Source organism: Eurosta solidaginis, chromosome 4 (assembly GCF_040869045.1).
Source record: "Eurosta solidaginis isolate ZX-2024a chromosome 4, ASM4086904v1, whole genome shotgun sequence".
NCBI classification, from domain to species: Eukaryota; Metazoa; Arthropoda; class Insecta; order Diptera; family Tephritidae; genus Eurosta; species Eurosta solidaginis.
In genome coordinates, this window is record NC_090322.1 from 191438097 (window position 1) to 191460969 (window position 22873).

At 36.1% G+C, this 22873-nt stretch overlaps 1 protein-coding gene across 16 annotated transcripts in view; it reads left to right on the forward strand.

Annotated features, from left to right (window-relative positions):
* Positions 1-22873, forward strand: part of dnc (phosphodiesterase dunce) — a 731124-nt gene that overhangs the window by 579153 nt on the left and 129098 nt on the right. For all 16 annotated transcript variants that reach the window (XM_067784328.1, XM_067784327.1, XM_067784333.1 and 13 more), the window contains one exon: positions 20930-21106. In XM_067784328.1, the coding sequence (XP_067640429.1) occupies positions 20930-21106 (177 nt within the window). The remainder of the gene's footprint in view (positions 1-20929; positions 21107-22873) is intronic.

Here is a 22873-nt window from a genome sequence, read left to right on the forward strand (position 1 = left end):
TTTATTCAAAGCAATGCCTCGAGCTCACAAAACCCTAAATACGTGTAGTAAAAATGGACGGCATCAGTTAAAGATCACGGCAACTTAGATATAAAACAAGTTTAAAAGGGTCGTAGACTAGAATAATAAACTGTAACTTAGCAAAAAATAGTTGTGAATCAATGATATTTCACTTATCAAGTTTTATTGTAAGAGGAAATGGGGAGACATTTTTTTTAAACGGGCTGTGCCACGTGTTATGTAGAAAAGTAATTTATCTGAAATGAAATGTACAATTGAAGCTCACGCTGAGTATATAGTGTTCGGTTACCCGAACTTAGACACCTTTACTTGTTGGTTGATGTAACAAAACTTGTGTTGGATTATGACGTTCAACCTCAAGTAGAGCTCTAGCTTAAATGTTAATTGGGTTTAGGCCATATATTGTACTGTATATTATTTAATGGCCTACAACTTATTGAAAATGCACACATACATATGAACAAATATATATTATCCACTGGTGTGTCTGAGCGTTAATAGCAAGGGGTGCTCTAGCTAATAATTTCTTGGTAATTACTTACATTGGTTGGGCGTAATACATTAATAATAGGTGGTCTGTTAAAGGTGTACATTAAACCATGAAAGAAGCGTTTATTAGCAATTAGGTCATAATTGATAGATTACAGTTATTTTTATTTGTTCATACAAAAATATTTAAAGCAGTAAGCTAATAAAGCTTTTTATTATATACATATATTTGGTTGATAGGCATTTAGTAGGCTCTCATTGTCGTAAGAAAATTTATTGTATATCTTCTAAAACCTGCTCCTCATGTTTTAGAAGATAAAGCACTTGGAGATGTAGAACAAAAAAATAATAGTCCCTGAAAGTTTTCTTGCATTAGGTAAGACTTTTCAAGTTGCGGGTGCACCATCGCAATGGGTTTTTGCAACCAACAAGCTAGCGAGTTACGATGATGCGATGATAAGACTAACCTGACTACACTGGCGAGACTGAGACACATCTCGATGGTCCTAGTGTAAGATTTGTTGTCATTGTCCTTGTTTAAGCCACAAATTAAGAATTAAGGCTTAGTTTATCTTTGATCATTTCGCACAGCGGAATTGAAGGAAATGACGAGTCGGGCATCTCCGTGCAAATACCGCGTTGGTATCTCTAAAGAAGAATCGAAGAGTACACGATTAAGGCACAAACTGGAATGAACAGAAGGGGCTACCAGCGCAATTTATATCGTCTCCAACTCAATTTTCAACCTCACCCACCCGTAGCGAATCTTGTTTCTTTAGCAACCGAGGCTCTGCTGACCCCAAGTTCCTCATTGAATTAGGGACGGGAGGTGAGTGCCCGGATGGCCAAGAAAGTTCATTTCAATAGCCCTCGATATGCTCGGGCATGCCTTTTCAGCCTTACCTAATTTTTACCATTCCGTCGTCCTACATACAATAATTGAAAAAATGGTTATTCAGTATGCTGAGGCGTATAGCAGTGATTCACGGACTGGTGCAATAAGGTCAACGGCCATAACATCAATTGACGTTTTTACCATAATATAAATTGAATATAAGCCGTATAATACTTTAAAACAATTTTTCAATAAAACGAAGTCAACTATACCAAATATGGACAAAAGCAACGTTGTGTACAAAATTCCCTGTAAAGGCAAGATTGAGGAAGCTTGCAATAGTATTTATGTCGGTACAACTAAGTCCAAACTAAAAACAAGACTATCACAACATAAATCCGATCTAAAACAATGCCATCAACAAAATAACCAGAAAACAGCACTCATGGCACACTGTGCAGCTAGTGGGCACATACCTAACTTTGACGAGACCAAAATACTGCAACAAGAACAACACTACAGTAAACGATTCACCCTTGAAATGTTACACATTATCAACGTACCGACTAACATACGACTCAACTTTAAGAGCGACGTGGACAATTCTGCGCATATATACAAACACTTGCTTAGAGGAAGACAGTACCATACTCCACGTCACACAGGGCAGGCGTGCTAAGAAACGTATGTGCAGATGTAAAATGATAAATTTTTTGTGATAATTTGTTAATTGTTTATTTATTTTTATTTTTATTAGTTTTGTAACCCTGATGACGATTGCCGCAGAGCAGTCGAAATATATTGGTTGAGAAAAAAGAAAAAAACCTCTCTGAAGTTGGCAAGACAACTTTTACGTGGGAAAAAATTACCTATTGGGAAAATTGCCATGAATTTGCCGTAATTTATCCGTGAAACAATTTTTTTATGGTGCCACCCTGTATTTTCTAAAATATGGCCACGGCAAATTTTTTTGTTTCACGGATAAATTACGGCAAATTCACGGCAATTTTCCCAATAGGTAATTTTTTTCCACGTAAAAGTTGTCTTGCCAACTTCAGAGAGGTAAGAAAAAATCATCAACGGTGTTTATTTTACAACACAGACCTCGAGCCAGCTAAATAAGATAGAAAACTTCTTAAGTGGCCGTAAAGACAAATTTAAAAAGGTTTCAGAATTAAATGACCTTGAAGTGGTCGTTTGGCCATTGACCCTATACGCAAGGCCTTATATCACCCCACCGTGACTCACATTATGCAACGTATAATGATCAGTAACTTAACGGAATATTTCTCCTTTTTCGCAGAAGTGTGGCTCCAAAATATTTACGTGGCACATTTTTAGGGGTATGATAATACCACAGGAGCGAACTTTGTTTGTTCTTAGTTTAAATCAGTGGAGAGTGAAGTCTTTGCAGACTTTCCTCGACCGTATTGATATGAAGCTCAGACCTAGCTGACCTACCATCAGACCAACCATCTTAATTTAATAATGTTTTCACATCACTAAAAAATAGTCTGTCACTCCGCTGACTCCGTAGAAGTGGTCACTGCTCAAACACGGTTTCTTACGAGGGGCTGTTATTCTTTTAGCTAATAACACCGTATCCTTAATTAGGTAGCAGTCTCACTCTCAAAAAATGTTGCTCATTCACAAATTTTAATTAAACCTGAGTAAATTAATTAAGAGCTAACTTTCTAAATTATCTGTCTGCACAAATACGACGACTTTGTTGCATATGCTTTTGCTAAATGAAATTTAAGCAAACCGCAAAACTTTTACTTTTTATGGAGATAAGACCATACCAGTAAAATAAATTATAAACGAAAAGCATTCAGAGCTGGAAACTGCAATGAAAACTTTATTTCCGTTGCTATTACGCGCTCAAAAAAAATGTAAAAATATAAAAGCGGAAGAGAATAAAGTCATTAAATACATGCACGGCAGGATTCAACTGCCAGATACACAAGTAGCCATATGCAAACATTGTTAAAGCCGTGGAAGTAGATAATCATACTTGGATATAACATTGGTTTGTTTGGGATGGGCGTTATTTCAAGTTCCCAAAGGTTAGTTTTCAATTTAGGTAAGGAGGGAAAAAACTCTTGCGAAAAGCATTTTGATTTCATTCCGTTTGAAGTATATTTGAAATTGATTTGAGAACTTTCATCTTCTTAATCTAGCTTCATATAGTATTAAAATATAAACTTTTGCTGCATTCTATAATAAACAAATCATCCCACAATACTTTTTTTCTTCTTTGTGCAGCGGCATATGCATATATATATTTATAATAAATTTCAGTCAAGGGATGAGTGTGAAGAAATGCTAACGCATGCTTGAGCATTTATAAGCTTAAATACATACTTTCGCATAGCTGCCGATAACTTTAGGGAATTGATACCCGACAAAACAAAAAAATATGATGAAGATTATCCATGAACTTTAGCTCAGCAATATTGCAGATCAATTGCGCTTTTTACAGCAATACATATTTGCGTATACGAATTTTTATATATATACATTACGTGGGGATTAACAAAAGTTCTAGTTATAATTGAACATATCGAAAAAGAAGTTTCTCGATGTCAACCTAAGCTACTCTTCCTTGTATTTTATGAAGCCCTTGAACAAAGCACACCATACTTCGTTTCTTCTTCTTTTTTGGTTTTGGTTTTACTAATGCTATTGCTTTGTTGTGATTTTTTGTTTTGGTTTTGGTTTGCTTATTCTTTTTTCTTTTGTTGTTGTGTTTCATTTTTGATTTCGTTTAAGTTTTGGTATTAACTTTGATTTTGTTTTTACTTCAACTTTTGTTGTTATTGTGCTGATTGTTTTTTTTCTTTTGTTATTATTTTATGTTCCGTTTTTTTGTTAAGGTTTTGGATTTTGTTTTCATTTCTATTTTTATTTTTGTTCTTGTTTTTGATAAAATTTTTGTGTTTTTTTCTTCTTGTTGGTTTTTTGTTATACTCAGAGTGCTTTGCACACAGAGTATATTAACTTTGATTGGATAACGGTTGGTTGTACAGGTATAAAGGAATCGATATAGATATAGACTTCCATATATCAAAATCGTCAGTATCGAAACAAAAATTTATTGAGCCATGTCCGCCCGTCCGTCTATCCGTTAACACGATAACTTGAGTAAATATTGAGATATCTTCACCAAATGTGGTACACGAGCTTATCTGGACCCAGAATAGATTGGTATTGAAAATGAGGGAAATCGGATGATAACCACGCCCACTTTTTATATATATAGCATTTTGGAAAACACATTGAGATATCTTCACCAAATGTGGTACACGAGCTTATCTGGACCCAGAATAGATTGGTATTGAAAATGAGGGAAATGGGATGATAACCACGCCCACTTTTTATATATATAGCATTTTGGAAAACACAAAAAACCTGATTATTTAGTAAATAATACACCTAGAATGTTGAAATTTGACGTGTGGACTGATATTGAGACTCTTGATAAAAATTTGAAAAAAATTTTTATAATTGGCGTGGCACTGCCCACCGAACAAAAATTAACACATCGTAATGTAATTGTGTACACACATTTTCCTTATAGCAGAAAATATTTCTAGTAAAAATGGACGGGATCGGTTAAAGACCACGGCAACTTAGATATAAAACAATTTTAAAAGGGTCGTAGACTAGAATAATAAGCTATAACTTAGCAAAAAATCGTTTTGAATCAATGATATTTCACTTATCAAGTTTTATTGTAAGAGGAAATGGGGAGAAATTTTTTTTGAATGGTCGCTGCCACGTGTTATATAGAAAAGTAATTTATCTGAAATGAAATGTACAATTGAAGCTCACGCTGAGTATGTAAAGTTCGGTTACACCCGAACTTAGACACCTTTACTTGTTTTTTTATTCGATATGTTGTTTTTATACTCAGTTGAGCAGAGCTCACAGAGTATATTAACTTTGATTGGATAACGGTTGGTTGTACAGGTATAAAGGAATCTAGATAGATATAGACTTCCATATACCAAAACCATCAGTATCGAAAAAAAATTCGATTGAGCCATGTCCGTCCGTCCGTCCGTCCGTCTGTCCGTTAACACGATAACTTGAGTAAATTTTGAGGTATCTTGATGAAATTTGGTACGTAGGTTCCTGGGCACTCATCTCAGATCGCTATTTAAAATGAACGATATCGGACAATAACCACGCCCACTTTTTCGATATCGAAAATTTCGAAAAATCGAAAAAGTGCGATAATTCATTACCAAATATGGATTAAGCAATGAAACTTGGTAGGTGAGTTGAACTTATGACGCAGAATAGAAAACTAGTAATTTAGAAGTTTTGCAAGCTGTAATTTGGAGTCGTTGAAGATATTATGATGAAATTTGGCAGAAACGTTACTCCTATCACTGTATGTCTGCTTAATAAAAATTAGCAAAATCGGAGAACGACCACGCCCACTTTTTAAAAAATTTTTTTTTTTAATTCAAATTTTAAAAGAATAAGTATAAAAGTAAATTGTGTCAACATTCAACTCCAGTAATGATATGGTGCAACAAAATACAAAAAAAACAAGTAAGGAAGGTTAAGTTCGGGTGTAACCGAACATTACATACTCAGTTGAGAGCTATGGTGACAACATAAGGGAAAATAACCATGTAGGAAAATGAACCGGGGGAAACCCTGGAATGTGTTTGTATGACATGTGTATCAAATGAAAGGCATTAAATAGTATTTTATGAGGGAGTGGGCCATAGTTCTATAGGTGGACGCATTTTCGAGGTATCGCAATAAAGGTGGACCAGGGGTGACTCTAGACTTTGTTTGTACGATATGGGTATCAAATGAAAGGTGTTAAAAGGGAGTGGGCCTTCGTTTTATAGGTGTTCGCCTTTTCGAGATATCGCCATAAAGGTGGACCAGGGGTGACTTTAGAATTTGTTTGTATGATATGGGTATCAAATGAAAGGTGTTAATGATTATTTTAAAAGGGCGTGGGGCTTAGTTCTATAGGTGGACCCCTTTTCGAGATATCGCCATAAAGGTGGGCCAGTGGTGACTCTAGAATTCGTTTGTGCAATATGGGTATCAAACGAAAGGAGTTAATGAGTATTTTAAGAGGGAGTGTGCCTTAGTTATATAGGTGGACGCCTTTTCGAGATATCGCCATAAAGATGGACCAGGTGTGACTCTAGAATGCGTTTGTACGATATGGGTATCAAATGAAAGGTGTTAATGAGTATTTTAAAAGGGAGTAATCCTTAGTTCCATAGGTGGACGCCGTTTCGAGATATCGCCATAAAGGTGGGCCAGGGGTGACTCTAGAATTCGTTTGTGCAATATGGGTATCAAACGAAAGGAGTTAATGAGTATTTTAAGAGGGAGTGGGCCTTTCTTGACCAGGGGTGACTCTAGACTTTGTTTGTACGATATGGGTATCAAATGAATGGTGTTAATGAGTATTTTTAAAAGGGAGTGGGCCTTCGTTCTATAGGTGTTCGCCTTTTCGAGATATCGCCATAAAGGTGGACCAGGGGTGACTCTAGAATGTGTTTGTACGATATGGGTATCAAATTAAAGGTATTAATGAGAGTTTTAAAAGGGAGTGGTGGTAGTTGTATATGTGAAGGCGTTTTCCAGATATCGACCAAAATGTGGACCAGGGTGACCCAGAACATCATCTGTTGGATACCGCTAATTTATTTATATATGTAATACCTGCCAAGATTTTAAGGGTTTTTTATTTCGCCCTGCAGAACTTTTCATTTTCTTCTACTTAATATGGTAGGTGTCACAACCATTTTATAAAGTTTTTTCTAAAGTTATATTTCGCGTCAATAAAACAATCCAATTACCTTACCATATTTCATCCCTTTTTTCGTATTTGGTATAGAATTATGGCATTTTTTTTCATTTTTCGTAATTTTCGATATCGAAAAAGTGGGCGTGGTCATAGTCGGATTTCGTTCATTTTTCATACCAAGATAAAGTGAGTTCAGATAAGTACGTGAACTGAGTTTAGTAAAGATATATCGATTTTTGCTCAAGTTATCGTGTTAACGGCCATGCGGAAGGACAGACGGACACCTGTGTATAAAAACTGGGCGTGACATCAACCGATTTCGACCATTTTCACAGAAAACAGTTAGCGCCATAAAATCTATGCCCCTACCAAATTTCAAAAGGATTGGTTAATTTTTGTTCGCCTTATGGCGTTAAAAGTATCCTAGACAAATTAAATGAAAAAGGGCGGAGCCACGTATAACTTTAGAAAAAAACTTGGTAAAATGGGTGTGACACCTACCATATTAAGTAGAAGAAAATGAAAAAGTTTTACAGGGAGAAATGGAATCTTGGAAGGAATACTGTTCGTGGTATTACATATATAAATAACTTAGCGGTAACCGATAGATGATGTTCTGGATCACCCTGGTCCACATTTTGGTCGATATCTCGAAAACGCCTTCACATATACAACTAAGGACCACTCCCTTTTAAAACCCTCATTAATACCTTTAATTTGATACCCATATCGTAAAAACACATTCTAGAGTCACCCCTGGTCCACGTGTATGGCGATATCTCGAAAAGGCGTCCACATATAGAACTAAGGCCCAACCCTTTTAAAATACTCATTAACACCTTTCATTTGATACCCATATCGTACAAACAAATTCTAGAGTCACTCCTGGTCCACCTTTATGGCGATATTTCGAAAAGAACTAAGGCCCACGCCCTTTTAAAATACTCATTAACACCTTTCATTTGATACCCATATCGTACAAACAAATTCTAGGGTCACCCCTGGTCCACCTTTATGGCGATATTTCGAAAAGGCGTCCACCTATAGAACTAAGGCCCACGCCCTTTTAAAATAATCATTAGCACCTTTCATTTGATACCCATATCATACAAACAAATTCTAGAGTCACCCCTGGTCCACCTTTATGGCGATATTTCGAAAAAAAGTCCACCTATAGAACTAAGGCCCACGCCCTTTTAAAATACTCATTAACACCTTTCATTTGATACCCATATCGTACAAACAAATTCTAGAGTCACCCCTGGTCCACCTTTATGGCGATATCTCGAAAAGGCGAACACCTATAGAACGAAGGCCCACGCCCTTTTAAAATACTCATTAACACCTTTCATTTGATACCCATATCGTACAAACAAATTCTAGAGTCACCCCTGGTCCACCTTTATGTCGATATTTCGAAAAGGCGTCCACCTATAGAACTAAGGCCCACGCCCTTTTAAAATACTCATTAACACCTTTCGTTTGATACCCATATCGTACAAACAAATTCTAGAGTCACCCCTAGTCCACATATATGGCGATATCTCGAAAAGCCGTCCACCTATAGAACTAAGGCCCACGCCCTTTTAAAATACTCATTAACACCTTTCATTTGATACCCATATTGTACAAACGCATTCTAGAGTCACCCCTGGTCCACTTTTATAACGATATTCCGAAAAGGCGCCAACCTATTGAACTAAGGCCCACGCCCTTTTAAAATACTCATTAACACCTTTCATTTGATACTCATATCGTACAAACAAATTCTAGGGTCACCCCTGGTCCACCTTTATGGCGATATTTCGAAAAGGCGTCCACCTATAGAACTAAGGCCCACGCCCTTTTAAAATAATCATTAGCACCTTTCATTTGATACCTATATCATACAAACAAATTCTAGAGTCACCCCTGGTCCACCTTTATGGCGATATTTCGAAAAGGCGTCCACCTATAGAACTAAGGCCCACGCCCTTTTAAAATACTCATTAACACCTTTCATTTGATACCCATATCGTACAAACAAATTCTAGAGTCACCCCTGGTCCACCTTTATGGCGATATTTCGAAAAGGCGTCCACCTATAGAACTAAGGCCCACGCCCTTTTAAAATACTCATTAACACCTTTCATTTGATTCCCATATCGTACAAACACATTCTAGAATCACCCCCGGCCCACCTTTATGGTGATATCTCGAAAAGGCGTCCACCTATAGAACTAAGGCCCACTCCCATTTAAAATACTTATTAACACCTTTCGGTTGACGCCCGTATCGTACAAACACATTCTATAGTCACCCCTGGTCCACCTCTATGTCGATATCTCGAAAAGGCGTTGACCTATAGAACTGAGGCTCAATACCTTTTAAAATACTCATTAACACCTTTCATTTGATACCCATATCGTACAAACAAATTCTAGAGTCACCCCTAGTCCACATTTATGGCGATATCTCGAAAAGCCGTCCACCTATAGAACTAAGGCCCACGCCCTTTTAAAATAATCATTAACACCTTTCATTTGACACCCATATCGTACAAACAAATTCTAGAGTCACCCCTGGTCCACCTTTATGGCGATATCTCGAAAAGGCGTCAACCTATAGAACTAAGGCCCACGCCCTTTTAAAATAATCATTAACACCTTTCATTTGATACCCATATCGTACAAACAAATTCTAGAGTCACCCCTGGTCCACCTTTATGGCGATATTTCGAAAAGGCGTCCACCTATAGAACTAAGGCCCACGCTCTTTTAAAATACTCATTAACACCTTTCTTTTGATACCCATATCGTACAAACAAATTCTAGAGTCACCCCTGGTCCACTTTTATGGCGATATTTCGAAAAGGCGTCCACCTATAGAACTAAGGCCCACGCTCTTTTAAAATACTCATTAACACCTTTCATTTGATACCCATATCGTACAAACCAATTCTAGAGTCACCCCTGGTCCACCTTTATGGCGATATTTCGAAAAGGCGTCCACCTATAGAACTAAGGCCCACGCTCTTTTAAAATACTCATTAACACCTTTCATTTGATACCCATATCGTACAAACAAATTCTAGAGTCACCCCTAGTCCACATTTATGGCGATATCTCGAAAAGCCGTCCACCTATAGAACTAAGGCCCACGCCCTTTTAAAATACTCATTAACACCTTTCATTTGATACCCATATTGTACAAACGCATTCTAGAGTCACCCCTGGTCCACTTTTATAACGATATTCCGAAAAGGCGTCCACCTATAGAACTAAGGCCCACTCCCTTTTAAAACACTTATTAACACCTTTCATTTGATACCCATATAGTACAAACAAATTCTAGAGTCACCCCTGGTCCACGTTTATGGCGATATCTCGAAAAGGTGTCCACAGATAGAACTAAGGCCCACTCCTTTTTAAAATACTCATTGACACCTTTCATTTGATACCCATATCGTACAAACAATTTCTAGAGTCACCCCTAGTCCCCATTTATGGCGATATCTCGAAAAGCCGTCCACCTATAGAACTAAGGCCCACGCCCTTTTAAAATACTCATTAACACCTTTCATTTGATACCCATATCGTACAAACAAATTCTAGAGTCACCCCTGGTCCACCTTTATGGCGATATCTCGAAAAGGCGTCAACCTATAGAACTAAGGCCCACGCCCTTTTAAAATAATCATTAACACCTTTCATTTGATACCCATATCGTACAAACAAATTCTAGAGTCACCCCTGGTCCACCTTTATGGCGATATTTCGAAAAGGCGTCCACCTATAGAACTAAGGCCCACGCTCTTTTAAAATACTCATTAACACCTTTCATTTGATACCCATATCGTACAAACAAATTCTAGAGTCACCCCTGGTCCACTTTTATGGCGATATTTCGAAAAGGCGTCCACCTATAGAACTAAGGCCCACGCTCCTTTAAAATACTCATTAACACCTTTCATTTGATACCCATATCGTACAAACCAATTCTAGAGTCACCCCTGGTCCACCTTTATGGCGATATTTCGAAAAGGCGTCCACCTATAGAACTAAGGCCCACGCTCTTTTAAAATACTCATTAACACCTTTCATTTGATACCCATATCGTACAAACAAATTCTAGAGTCACCCCTAGTCCACATTTATGGCGATATCTCGAAAAGCCGTCCACCTATAGAACTAAGGCCCACGCCCTTTTAAAATACTCATTAACACCTTTCATTTGATACCCATATTGTACAAACGCATTCTAGAGTCACCCCTGGTCCACTTTTATAACGATATTCCGAAAAGGCGTCCACCTATAGAACTAAGGCCCACTCCCTTTTAAAACACTTATTAACACCTTTCGTTTGATACCCATATCGTACAAACGCATTCTAGAGTGAACCCTGGTCCATCTTTATGGCGATATCTCGAAACGGCGTCCATCTATAGAACTTAGGCCCACTCCCTTTTAAAATACTCATTAATACCTTTCATTTGATACCCATATCGTACAAAATAAATTCTAGAGTCACCCCTGGTCCACCTTTATGGCGATATCTCGAAAAGGCGTCCACCTATAGAACTTAGGCCCACTCCCTTTTAAAATTATCATTAACACATTTCATTTGATACCCATATCGTACAAACAAATTCTAGAGTCAAGCCTGGTCCACCTTTATGGCGATATCCCTAAATGGCGTCCATCTATAGAACGATGGCCCACTTCCTCTTAAAATACCGTTTAATACCTTCCATTTGATACACATGTCATACAAACACATTCCAGGGTTACCCTAGGTTCTTTTTACAACATGGTGATTTTCCCTTACTTTGTCTCCACAGCTCTCAACTGAGTATGTAATGTTCGGTTACACCCGAACTTAGCCTTCCTTACTTGTTTGTGTTCGGTTTTGTTCCTTCGTTATTTATTTTTTATTATTTCTTACTCTTTGTTTTTTGTTTCTTTTACAATTTCCTTTTCGTATTTCTCTATCTTTTTCGTTTTGGAGTTTGTACAATTTTTTTTCTGATTCTTTTAATTTTTTCCTATTTTCTTTTTCTTTTATAAATACTTTCCTTTTGCTTTTCTGTTTCTTTTACAAATTCCGCTTCGGTATTTCTTTGCCGTTGTTTTTTGTTGGTTTATAGAACTTTTCTGTTTCTTTATTTTTTCTTCTTTTCTTTGCCCTTTTTCTTTTATTTATACTTTTCTTTTGCTCTTCCGTTTAGATTTATTTTTTTCATTCCTTACTCTTCTTTCCTGTTATTATTTTTTTTTCTTATTTTTTCCTTCTTGTTTTATATGGTCTTTTATTTCAATTTCAGATTAGTAATAAATAACAAACAAATTAAATCAGCAAACTAAAAAGTAGAAAAAATATAGAAAAATATAATTATTAAGAAAATAAGTTTTAGAAAAAAGCAAACAGGAAAAGATAATGTGTGCAAACGTAGCCTAATAAATTTAGTATATGCATATACGAAATAAAAAGACAACTAAAAACAAAGTCAAAAAATATTTTAAGGACACTAAAGGTAGATTAAAATAAAAAATAACAAAAAATTAAAAAAAAATTATTATTAAAAGTAAATGTAAAAAGTAAAAAAATGAAAGTAATGTTGTAACATCCACGAACTTTTATTGAGCTCTCCTTGCAATCTTCAAAGCACCTCACGGATAATCTACGAACATACATGCGGATTTTCGCTTTTTCTTAATTTCCTTATTTCCATTTCTCAGCCACGTTCCAATTGAATGCGTGCATAACTTCTCGGCAAAAATGAAGCTATTGTCTTGGATGAACGAATGGAATGTACAAGTTTGCATGCTCTGCAACAACAGCAGCAATAACTAAAGCCTTGCATTTGTAGGTATGAACAGAAAAATATTAAACAACAAAAATTTTCGCAATCCTAACTGACATCTCTATTTTCAACGTATTTTGCGCTTCAACATCTGTTACAAAGGCAGTTTATAAGACTCATTCAATATAGAAAATTGTGTCGGAATTGTATGCATTGTACCTTTATACAATGTGGCACTTTTCCGTGCTTGTATTAGTTCACCTGTTGTTGTACTTATGTACTTTAGTTTAAGCATTATTGCAAATTCATATCTCAAGCTGAGAAAAAATCCTTCAATATCCTGTTTTTCCGAAAACAATGGGCCCCGTTAGGCAAACGGTGCTACTCTTGTGACAATTCTCCTTTCCGAACCTTACATTGTTATTCGTGCGCTGTCGTTAGTAGATTGCTAAAAGTGCAAAAAGTGGTAACCATTCTGACATGCTTCCATTAAGAAGTCGCCATCTGACATGCTCCTATTGAAAAATTTTACGTTAAGCTAGTCATGAGTGCAGCTGGAATGCGACCTTGGGACACTCGATATAAAAATATAGGCAATATTTTACCAATCCCCTGCCTCGGCTGTGAGCTATGCCTGGCGTTCGATATGAGCAAGCCTCTCTTTTCACATAGATACTTTAGCGGAAACTAATAATTTCAGGCTCTGTGAGTAGAGCTTTGTCGGCTTTTTATAGGTTTCAACCGGTACCGACCAGTCATTGTTTTATTATCGGCTTGTTATCGATAGTAAACTATCATCGTCCGGTTTACGGGTTTTTTTGTCGGCTCCTTATCGCCAAGTCATAGGTTTCTTATCGGCTTGTTATCAACAGGTTATAGTCGTTTTATCGATTTTATATGGAAGTTTTGTCGGTATCTGTTTCATAACAAACCGATGAGTCGTCCAAAACTTTTCATTATAAAACAGATAATTTTTTAGAAAAAAATCGATATCTTTTGGACAAAAAACAATAAAATCTTTTGATGAGAAATCGATAGATTTTCGATAAAAAATCGGTAACAGCCGATAAAAAATTGGCAACATTTCCACAACAAATCGACAATATTTCAATAACAAATTAATACATTTTTGTAAATATATCGATATTTTTTGGATATATAATCGATAACTTTTTTATTATATATCGAAAACTTTTTGATTAAATATCGATAGCTTTTTCATAAAACGTCCCTAAGTTTTTGATAAAAAAAACATCAATACTTTTGACAAATCAATAACTTTTCAAAATGTACAACACCGGTCGATAACAAACCAAAAGCTCATCGATAATAAACCATTCTCAAAGCGCTTTTCTCATATCAACTACGCTTACGTTTTGTGTTCCCCCGTATAGCATACCACTTACTAATTCACTTACTCTTACAATTATCTTACACTAATATTATGGATTTTCCATACATTGAACATCAGCAAGTCACCAGGTAGCGAAGTACTACCCGCTGTAGCTAGAGGAGAATTATAAAACATCAAGCTGATTCTCAGAATAGGGAATGCGGCGTGGGTGCGGGTTCAATTTCCACCCGCGGGAGAAAAGGCGCTAAAGAGGTATAATCGAAACATACATATATATCATACTTAGTTAAGCGTGCAAGAGCTAATTGTGGGTTGGACTATTTGCTATGGCATTTCATGATAACACACATTTGGGTCGGGATAGTTAAATAATTTTAATATGACAGCAAACGCACGCAATAGAACTAAAAAAAAAAGTATTCTCAACGAAATAAAAATCTATCAAGATCTATATTTTCAGGCGCATATCCTATGTCAACATTTACCTTATTAATAAAATATGTTTAAGAACGCATTTCTTATTAATACATATAACAATTATTTTTCCTAGCTTTAGGTATGCGCCACCTACTTGTTTAATAAAAATTTAATTTAGCTTCGTTCAAAAGAAGCGCATTACTGTAAGAGTCAAATTGTGTACCCAAATAATTTTATTTTTAATACCAAAACCACCTGCGTGTAAGTCATTAGGCTAGTCGTACACTGAACACAAAGTTGGAGAAGGTTAAACATACATTAAGCCCAATGACAAACAATAGTCTTGCCAAAGTATGGCATATCTATTAGGGTGGATCGATTTGTTTGGACGAAAGTTAAGCGATATCTGGTCATCGATTTTTCGATAGGATTTGGGCTCAGGAAAAAAGTTCCACTACTCATACCCACTTTTTTTCGACTTTGATTTTTAAGGTTTTTTTCATGACTTACTAAAAAATGTTCATATGTATACCCTGTCCGACCCAAAATGATTTTTTTTTTTTCAAAAAACTGTTATCGACAACGTTTTTATGGACATTTTTGAGTCGGACAAGGTATACATGAAAATTTTACAATCTAATGAAATTTTTTTTAGTTGGTCATGAAAAAAACTTAAAAATCAAAGTCGAAAAAAAGTCAAGAAAAAATTAAATTTCGCAGGCTCGAAAATTAATTTTTTGGGTATGCGTAGTGGACATTTTTTTCTGAGCCCAAATCCTATCGAAAAATCGATGGCGCGCTATCAGTTAATAAATCGACCCAGTCTAATATCTATGTATATACGTCTACGCACATTATTGCAGTTGGATAACCCAAAATTTCATTGGAAAGGCAACTGAGCAGCTGGTTAGATCAGCAGATCTGCGTAATGTCAAAAAGAAAATTAATTAATTTACTTTACAGGTGCATACAGAAGGATTGCGGATATTTTGCTTATTTTTTTGTAAACTCTAATGAATTTCTCTTTTTTTGCAATTAAGAAAGCGCTTTGAGTTATAAATGACATAATCAAATTTATTAGGGATTCAAAGAAATAAAAGTAATATGAGTAACTTGATGAGCATTTAATGCACTTAATTTTTTTTTTTTTTAAGTTTTCTATCCACTTTTATTAAATTAATGTTGTATGCATTATGTGCACAACTATACAAAAAAGATATATAAATTTTAAACAAAAAGCACCACAGTATTCGCGTGAACATGGACACCAACAATGCAGGTAAAGCAATAGTGGAAATTCGTGCGTTTGAACTTTTAATTAAACGCTGGGCCAACCACCAGGGCGTATGAGTAAATTATCATACATACTAGTATAATATTTTACGTGCTGGTGCAATATGAATTAAATATGTTTGACTTCCTTTATATAATGCCGCTTACTTACTTTCGTCACAATTTCAGATCCAAATCTTTATATATATACATCGTCTGTGCATATGTTTGTGACTGAATTCTTCCTAAACGACTGTATCGCTTTTGATGAAATTTTGTGCGTGCGCTCGAGAGGATTTGGGGATGCTTTAAATTCACAATTTGGTCGGGTTTCATTCTTATCTATCCAAGAAATATAAATAATAAAGGGCCAACCTGTTCTAAGAAAAATAATTAATAGTTTGAATTCTTTGAAATTTGGTACAGGGGTACTTCCTTGAATAGCTTATAATTTGACAAACTGTTCATTCCGTGAGGTGGACCAGGGACCGATATCTTCCAAATTAATCTTGTTTATATTGCGATTTGCTTGAAATTCGCTATACGGGTAGCTCTTTGATTTAGTAAATATTTGAGAAAAGTTTTATTGCGAAAAGTTGACCAAAATCGTATTTATGTTGCAATTTGCTTTAAATTCTGTACAGGGGTACTTGTTGTTGTTGTTGTTGTTGTAGCAGTGCTTCGCCCCATCCAATAGGTGCGACCAATCACAAACTGTCATCAATGTCCTCTAACGGGTATTTCAACAGGGATGGACCATAATGAAAGGGGTGTTATAAGTGTTGGTTCCACAATACAATTGAAGAGATGGTTGGTGTCATGTGGGGACACATTGCAAGCAGGACATACATTTTGTATGTCGGGGTTGATTCTGGATAGGTAAGAGTTTAACCTGTTACAGTACCCAGTTCGAAGTTGTGCCAGAGTGACGCGCGTTTCCCCAGGGGGAGAGCGCGTTCCTCCTCTGCTAGTTCTGCATATTTTTCTTTAAGTACTAGATTCGCCGGGCAATTCCAGGCATAGAGGTCCAACGCCTGCCTGTGGATATCACTGAGGGCCTGCTTGTGCTTTTTTGCTTCATACTGCTGTGTTCTCAAATGCCGTATTTCCCCAGGTAAGAGTTTAACCTGTTACAGTACCCAGATCGAAGTTGAGCCAGAGTGGCGCGCGGTTCCCTAGGGAGAGTGCGTTCCTCCTCTGCTAGTTCTGGGTTTTTTTAAATACTGAATTCACAAGGCAATTCTCGGCATAGAAGTCCGACGCCTGCCTGTGGATATCACTAAGGACCTGCTTGTGCTTTTTTGGTTCATACTGCTGTGTTCTCAGTTGCCGTATTTCCCCATAATTCTTACGGAGATACCCCTTAAGCCCTGGGCGGTGTAGCCTCATAAATCAGATGGCTTTTATGATGCCTAGGTTTCTGGGTATTCAACAGAAACTGTTCGGTTAGCATCTCATGTCTCTCCCTAATGGGGAGTATTCTCGCCTCAATATGTAGATGGTGTTCTGGGAACATAAGAGGATAGCCCGTGGCGCTTCTGAGGGCAGTATTTTGGCAGGCCTGTATTTTCTTCCAGTGAGTAACCTTTAGGCTTGGCGACCATATCGGGGACGCGTAGCATGTAATCGAAAGGTACAGGTACAGGGGTACTTCTTTTATCAAGTTAATATACCTCAAAGTGTATTTTCACAACGCGGATATCAAATAGAACGTATTACTAAGGGTTTTGCAAGCGGCGGTGATTAAGAAATAGAGCGTGTGGGGAAAGAAGAATTATATGATTAGGTTAGTGTCCAATTATCTCCACTTTAATCTGTGTATGATAGTAAGTATTTTTGAAATATTCAATAGACGAACACCCTCATAAGTTAGGTTGAACCGGCCGGTCCGTAAAGACTTCATATAGTCTGAATGAGTACATAGTGTTACCAGAAGTTTGTTTAACGACCAAAATGAAAAACCCTGTCATAAGCCGAAACTATGTTATAAAATAACTCCGTCCTCTTGGCAAATACTAGAAGCTTCCTAGGACTTATGCCACTTGTTGCTTCTAGATCTAACAGCTATATAACTACTAAAATCGAACTTTGCTATCAAGTAGGGAACTTCTTATAAAGGGATAAAGGCTTGAATTGTTGTTAATAATTTTACTTTTTTTTAGTTTTACTTTGGAGTCAAGCCATTCTTCGCGTTTTATTCTTTTGCAAAAAATTTTTGAGTAAAATTCTTTTTATCAGCAGATTTTGTGTTGTCTTAAAAACAGCTTCAATTAGGTGGCAGCTTTTATGCTTAGGGACTCAGAACTTATCGTTATCCACAAGAGCGAACCAAACAAAAAAATAGCAATGGTAGTTTTTATCAAATTTCATCGACTAAAGTTTTGTTTTCGTTTTTTTTTCGCGAAAATTTTTCATAAAATTCGAACTTCATATTTGAAACTTTCTGAATTTTTTTAAGTCCTGATATTTGTAGCCCAATCAATTTTAGTCTAACAAAGTATTAGCTATATGTCTATCAAAATCCGCATTGATTGCGAATTTGGAGAGACCACTTTGTGTGACTAAAATTAAATGCGCTAAAGAACTGCGTATTCCAAAAAATTCAGAAAAATCCAAATAAAAAGTTGAAGGTTTCGTTAAATTTTTCTCTAATTTTTGAAATTTTCGAAAAAATTTTTGTGAAAGGTTTAAATAGTTTTGGTTAAAAATTTTATTAAGCTTTTTTCTTAAAATATTGAAAATAAAAGCCTAAGAATTTAACTGACGAAATTAAAAAAAAATTTGTTCACTACTATTTTTGCTTTCGCTACTGTATACAGAATCGGTCTGAAGGTCACTGAGATTATACCAATATTTGATGTCATAAAAGAAGAAAAAACTAAGTTGGGGGCATATCGCGTCCCCATATTATTGGGACAGTTCATGACAACTCGCAAATGCCTCATAAAGCTCGAAAATCTTTCCAACCTCAGAAAGTCATAAAGCAGATTTTTTTTTCATACGAGGTTTCATGTTTACTCGGCATTTTCGGGTTTGAGTGAGTTGCCTTATTATTAAGTTGGTTTGTACTCTAGTGGTGATGACGGTAGAAAAGAAGATTCGATTTTTCCTCAAATCATTTACTCAAATTTATGCCAGACATTGTTCACCTCATTAAAAAAATATGTAGCAGATGAATTGTTCATTTGAGCGCACCTGGAAGATCACTGCTGGTGTGAGATTATTCTGGAAGCCCCTGTGACACACAAGTAAACGACAAGAACACAATTACATTAAAAAATTATGTTCAGTTAAACCGGTTTCGATGGTGAGGAAATATGAATATTCGCCATCCCTTTAGCACCAAACTATAACAAAAGGAATGGCCTTACTTCCTCACCAGAGAAGTAAAGGAAACCATAAACCGTCCTCAGAACTACCAAAAATACAATAAAAGGAATCTTTTCTTATCCCGCTCCATAAAAAAGGAAGCAAGTCGTCTATTGAAAACTATCGTGGAATAGCAAAACTCTCCGCTCTTCCTAAGCTTTTCGAAGCAAATCACCCACAACCAATTTGCTTGAATTTAAAACTCACATCTTTAATGGGTTTAGAAACCACCATCATACCGACGTTATATACACCGATTTCAGCAAAGCAATTGACAAAGTATGCCACTCATTACTTGTCTATAAACTCGAATTGTTTGGCGTTCAACCTGGCCTAACTCGCTGGATCTCCTCCAATCTTTGCGGTAGAACTCAAAGAGTCATTTTTAAAAACATTTGTTCGAATGTCGTCGATGTTCCCTCCGGTGTGCCTCAGGACAGCCACAACTATAAATTATTCTAAAATTTTAATGTATGCCGACGACGTAAAACTTTTTAAGTCATGCGCGTCGGTTGAAGAACGTTCTGTACTCCAGTCGGATTTAAATTGTTTAGTTACTTGGTGTTATTTTATGCCTCTAAACATTGAAAAATGTAAATGCATGTCTTTTTCACGTGGGAACGTACAGCCAGCTTCTTACAAAATTAATGGCTAAACTCTGGAAAGCGTTGATATTTTTGTCGACTTGTGTGTTACAATGAATTGCAAACTTAATTTCAACCCTCATATTAATGCCACAGTCAATAAAACGAGAGGAGTTTTAGCATTTGTGAAAAGATGTGCAAAAGAGTTTAGTGATCCTTACATTACAAACACCCTTTTTACATCATTGGTCAGGCCGATATTAGAATATGGATCGATAATTTGGAATCCGCGTTATCAAGATCATGTGGATAGTCTAGAATCAATTCAAAAACAGTTTTTACTTTTCCTATAATTCTTAAACAATGTAAAAACAATTTCCAACCAAACGAACCTTTTCTATATTTGTGTGAAGATTACGACACTCACTGGAGAAAAATCGATGTTTCGGACTCGCTCTTTACCATGAATAAACGGTTCTATCCTCTCTTAATGATTAAAAAATTATATATATACTTTTAATCTATTGTATTTGTGAATCTGTATTTCTCAGCTGATGAGTTTCTCTGTAGCTGAGCAGTTTTAGATCTCTGCGTTTAAGAAGCCACTGCCTCTCAAAGACTCGGTAACAATAAAAATTATAAATTATAAATAAAACATAGATAAGAATTAGAATAAAAAACAAAATTATGGATTAAAAAAAAAGGATTAGCCTGGTTTCATTGGGCCACTTGAGGGAAGTGCGCTGCCACAACGTCCGAGAAAAAAAACACTGATTCTGTTGATTTATTCTAAACATATTATTTGGCATTTGAAAAAGTCAAACGCACAAATATTTTTGTTTGATTCCTTTCGTTTGGCATTTGACGAAGTTTTTGAGAGGGATGTAAATTTTTTTTTAAATCCTAAAACAATTATGGCCGCCGATATTTTTATGAAGGTTCACCTTAGATTTATTTGAAAAAAAATAAAAACTATTACTCCTCTAAACCATTACTCTCACTCACTCTTTACAGCTTCGATGTAGAAAATGGCCAAGGCGCACGATCACCGCTGGAAGGTGGCTCACCAAGTGCCGGTTTGGTACTACAAAATCTCCCACAACGGCGCGAATCGTTCTTATATCGTTCGGATTCAGACTTTGAAATGTCACCAAAGTCGATGTCCAGAAATTCTAGCATTGCAAGCGAAAGGTAAGTTTAATCAATTTACAATTTACTCCTAACAATATAACAAAACAAAAATTGGAATACAAGAAAAAATGATGATCCTTCTCAACACAAAACAATTTAATACCAAAAAATGCATACACTTCATCTGCTTCACATAATTGGCTTTGCCAATTTCTATTCTATTGAATCACTTTTTAAAGTATGTATATGTTAATGCGTAGATCTTTTTTTAATTATGTTAAATATTTTTAATGGAGAGTTGTGTGCATTTAAGCTTTTTCTCGTATTAGTGTAAAATAAGTTAAATTCTATTTAATTTGCATAACAATCAATTTTCCAATAACAACATTTTCTTTTTACCCATACCACTTTTATGTGCGCTTTCTATGTAAATTACGCTCACATTAAAAAATTATACATATTTATAGTGCAATAGAATTCAATTTTCTTTAAGCTTTCCTATTTAAGTTTCCATTACATGCAATCAGCTTATGACACACAGCTATCTATGTATTATATTCACTGGCAAACGTTGCATAGTTTTTACTACCTTTTTACAATGTTGAGTAGCGAAAATGCATATATTTGCATTTTGCATTCAAATTTTATTTCAATCCTGCTGTACATAAGTACATAATTACGTATAGTTTTTTGTTTTTTTTGTTCCTTTGTACGCTTTAACCACATGACGATTTTTTTGACCTTTATATTAAGTCGCTTTCATGTTTGTCCCCTCATTTCCATCCGAATTTTTGACCCACGGAAAAGTCACTTGATAATTAGAACATAGTTCAGATCTGAGAGACATTACAATGCAAGTGAAAAAAAATCCGCTAGGTGACGCACCGACCGAGATATACAGAACATTTATTTTAAAATGGAAATTTTGCGAACGACTTTTAGCTAACTTTTCGGCGATCCAGAGACTTGAAACTTAGCACATCGTTTGCACTACAATTCGTGGAAAACAAAATGCCTCCAGGTGGCAGACGAATCGAGATAAACGAAAATCCCAGAAAAACCCGCAGGGAATCTTGCAAACGATTTTTGAGTAACTTCCCGGTGAGCTGGAGATATGAAACTTGAGCCGTAAGTCAGAACCCGGTGACAATGCAATATTTTATCAAAACATTTCTGCAAGGTGGCGCATGGATCGAGATATTAGGAAAATTAATTTTAATTTGGAAATTTTTCAATCCATTTTTAACTAACTTGCCGGTTACCTAGAGACTTGTAAATTAGCACATAGTTCGAGACGTGGTGACAATAAAATTTATAGAAAACAAAGTTCCGCTAGGTGGCGTGCTAATTGAGATAACTACAAATCCCTGAAAAATGAGGGCAATCTTGCGATCGATTTTTGAGTAACTTGCCGGTGAGCTAGAGACTTGAAACTTGGGCCGTGGGTCAGAACCCGGTGACAATGCAACATTTGATCAAAAAAAAATCGCTAGGTGGCACACGGATCGAGATAGTAAGAAAACGAATTTTAATTTGGGAATCTTTCAATAAATTTTTAACTAACTAGAGACTTGAAACTTGGCACTTAATTAGAGGCCTGGTGACAATACAACTTATAGAAATTAAAGTTCCGCTAGGTGGCGCGCTAGTCAAAATAACTGCAAATCCTTTAAAAACGGGGGGAACTTTGCGATCGATTTTCGAGTAACTTCCCGATGAGCTAGAGACATGAAACTTGGGCCGTAAGTCAGAACCCGGTAACAATGCAATATTTTATCAAACAAATTACGCTAGGTGGCGCATGGATCGAGATATTGAGAAAACTAG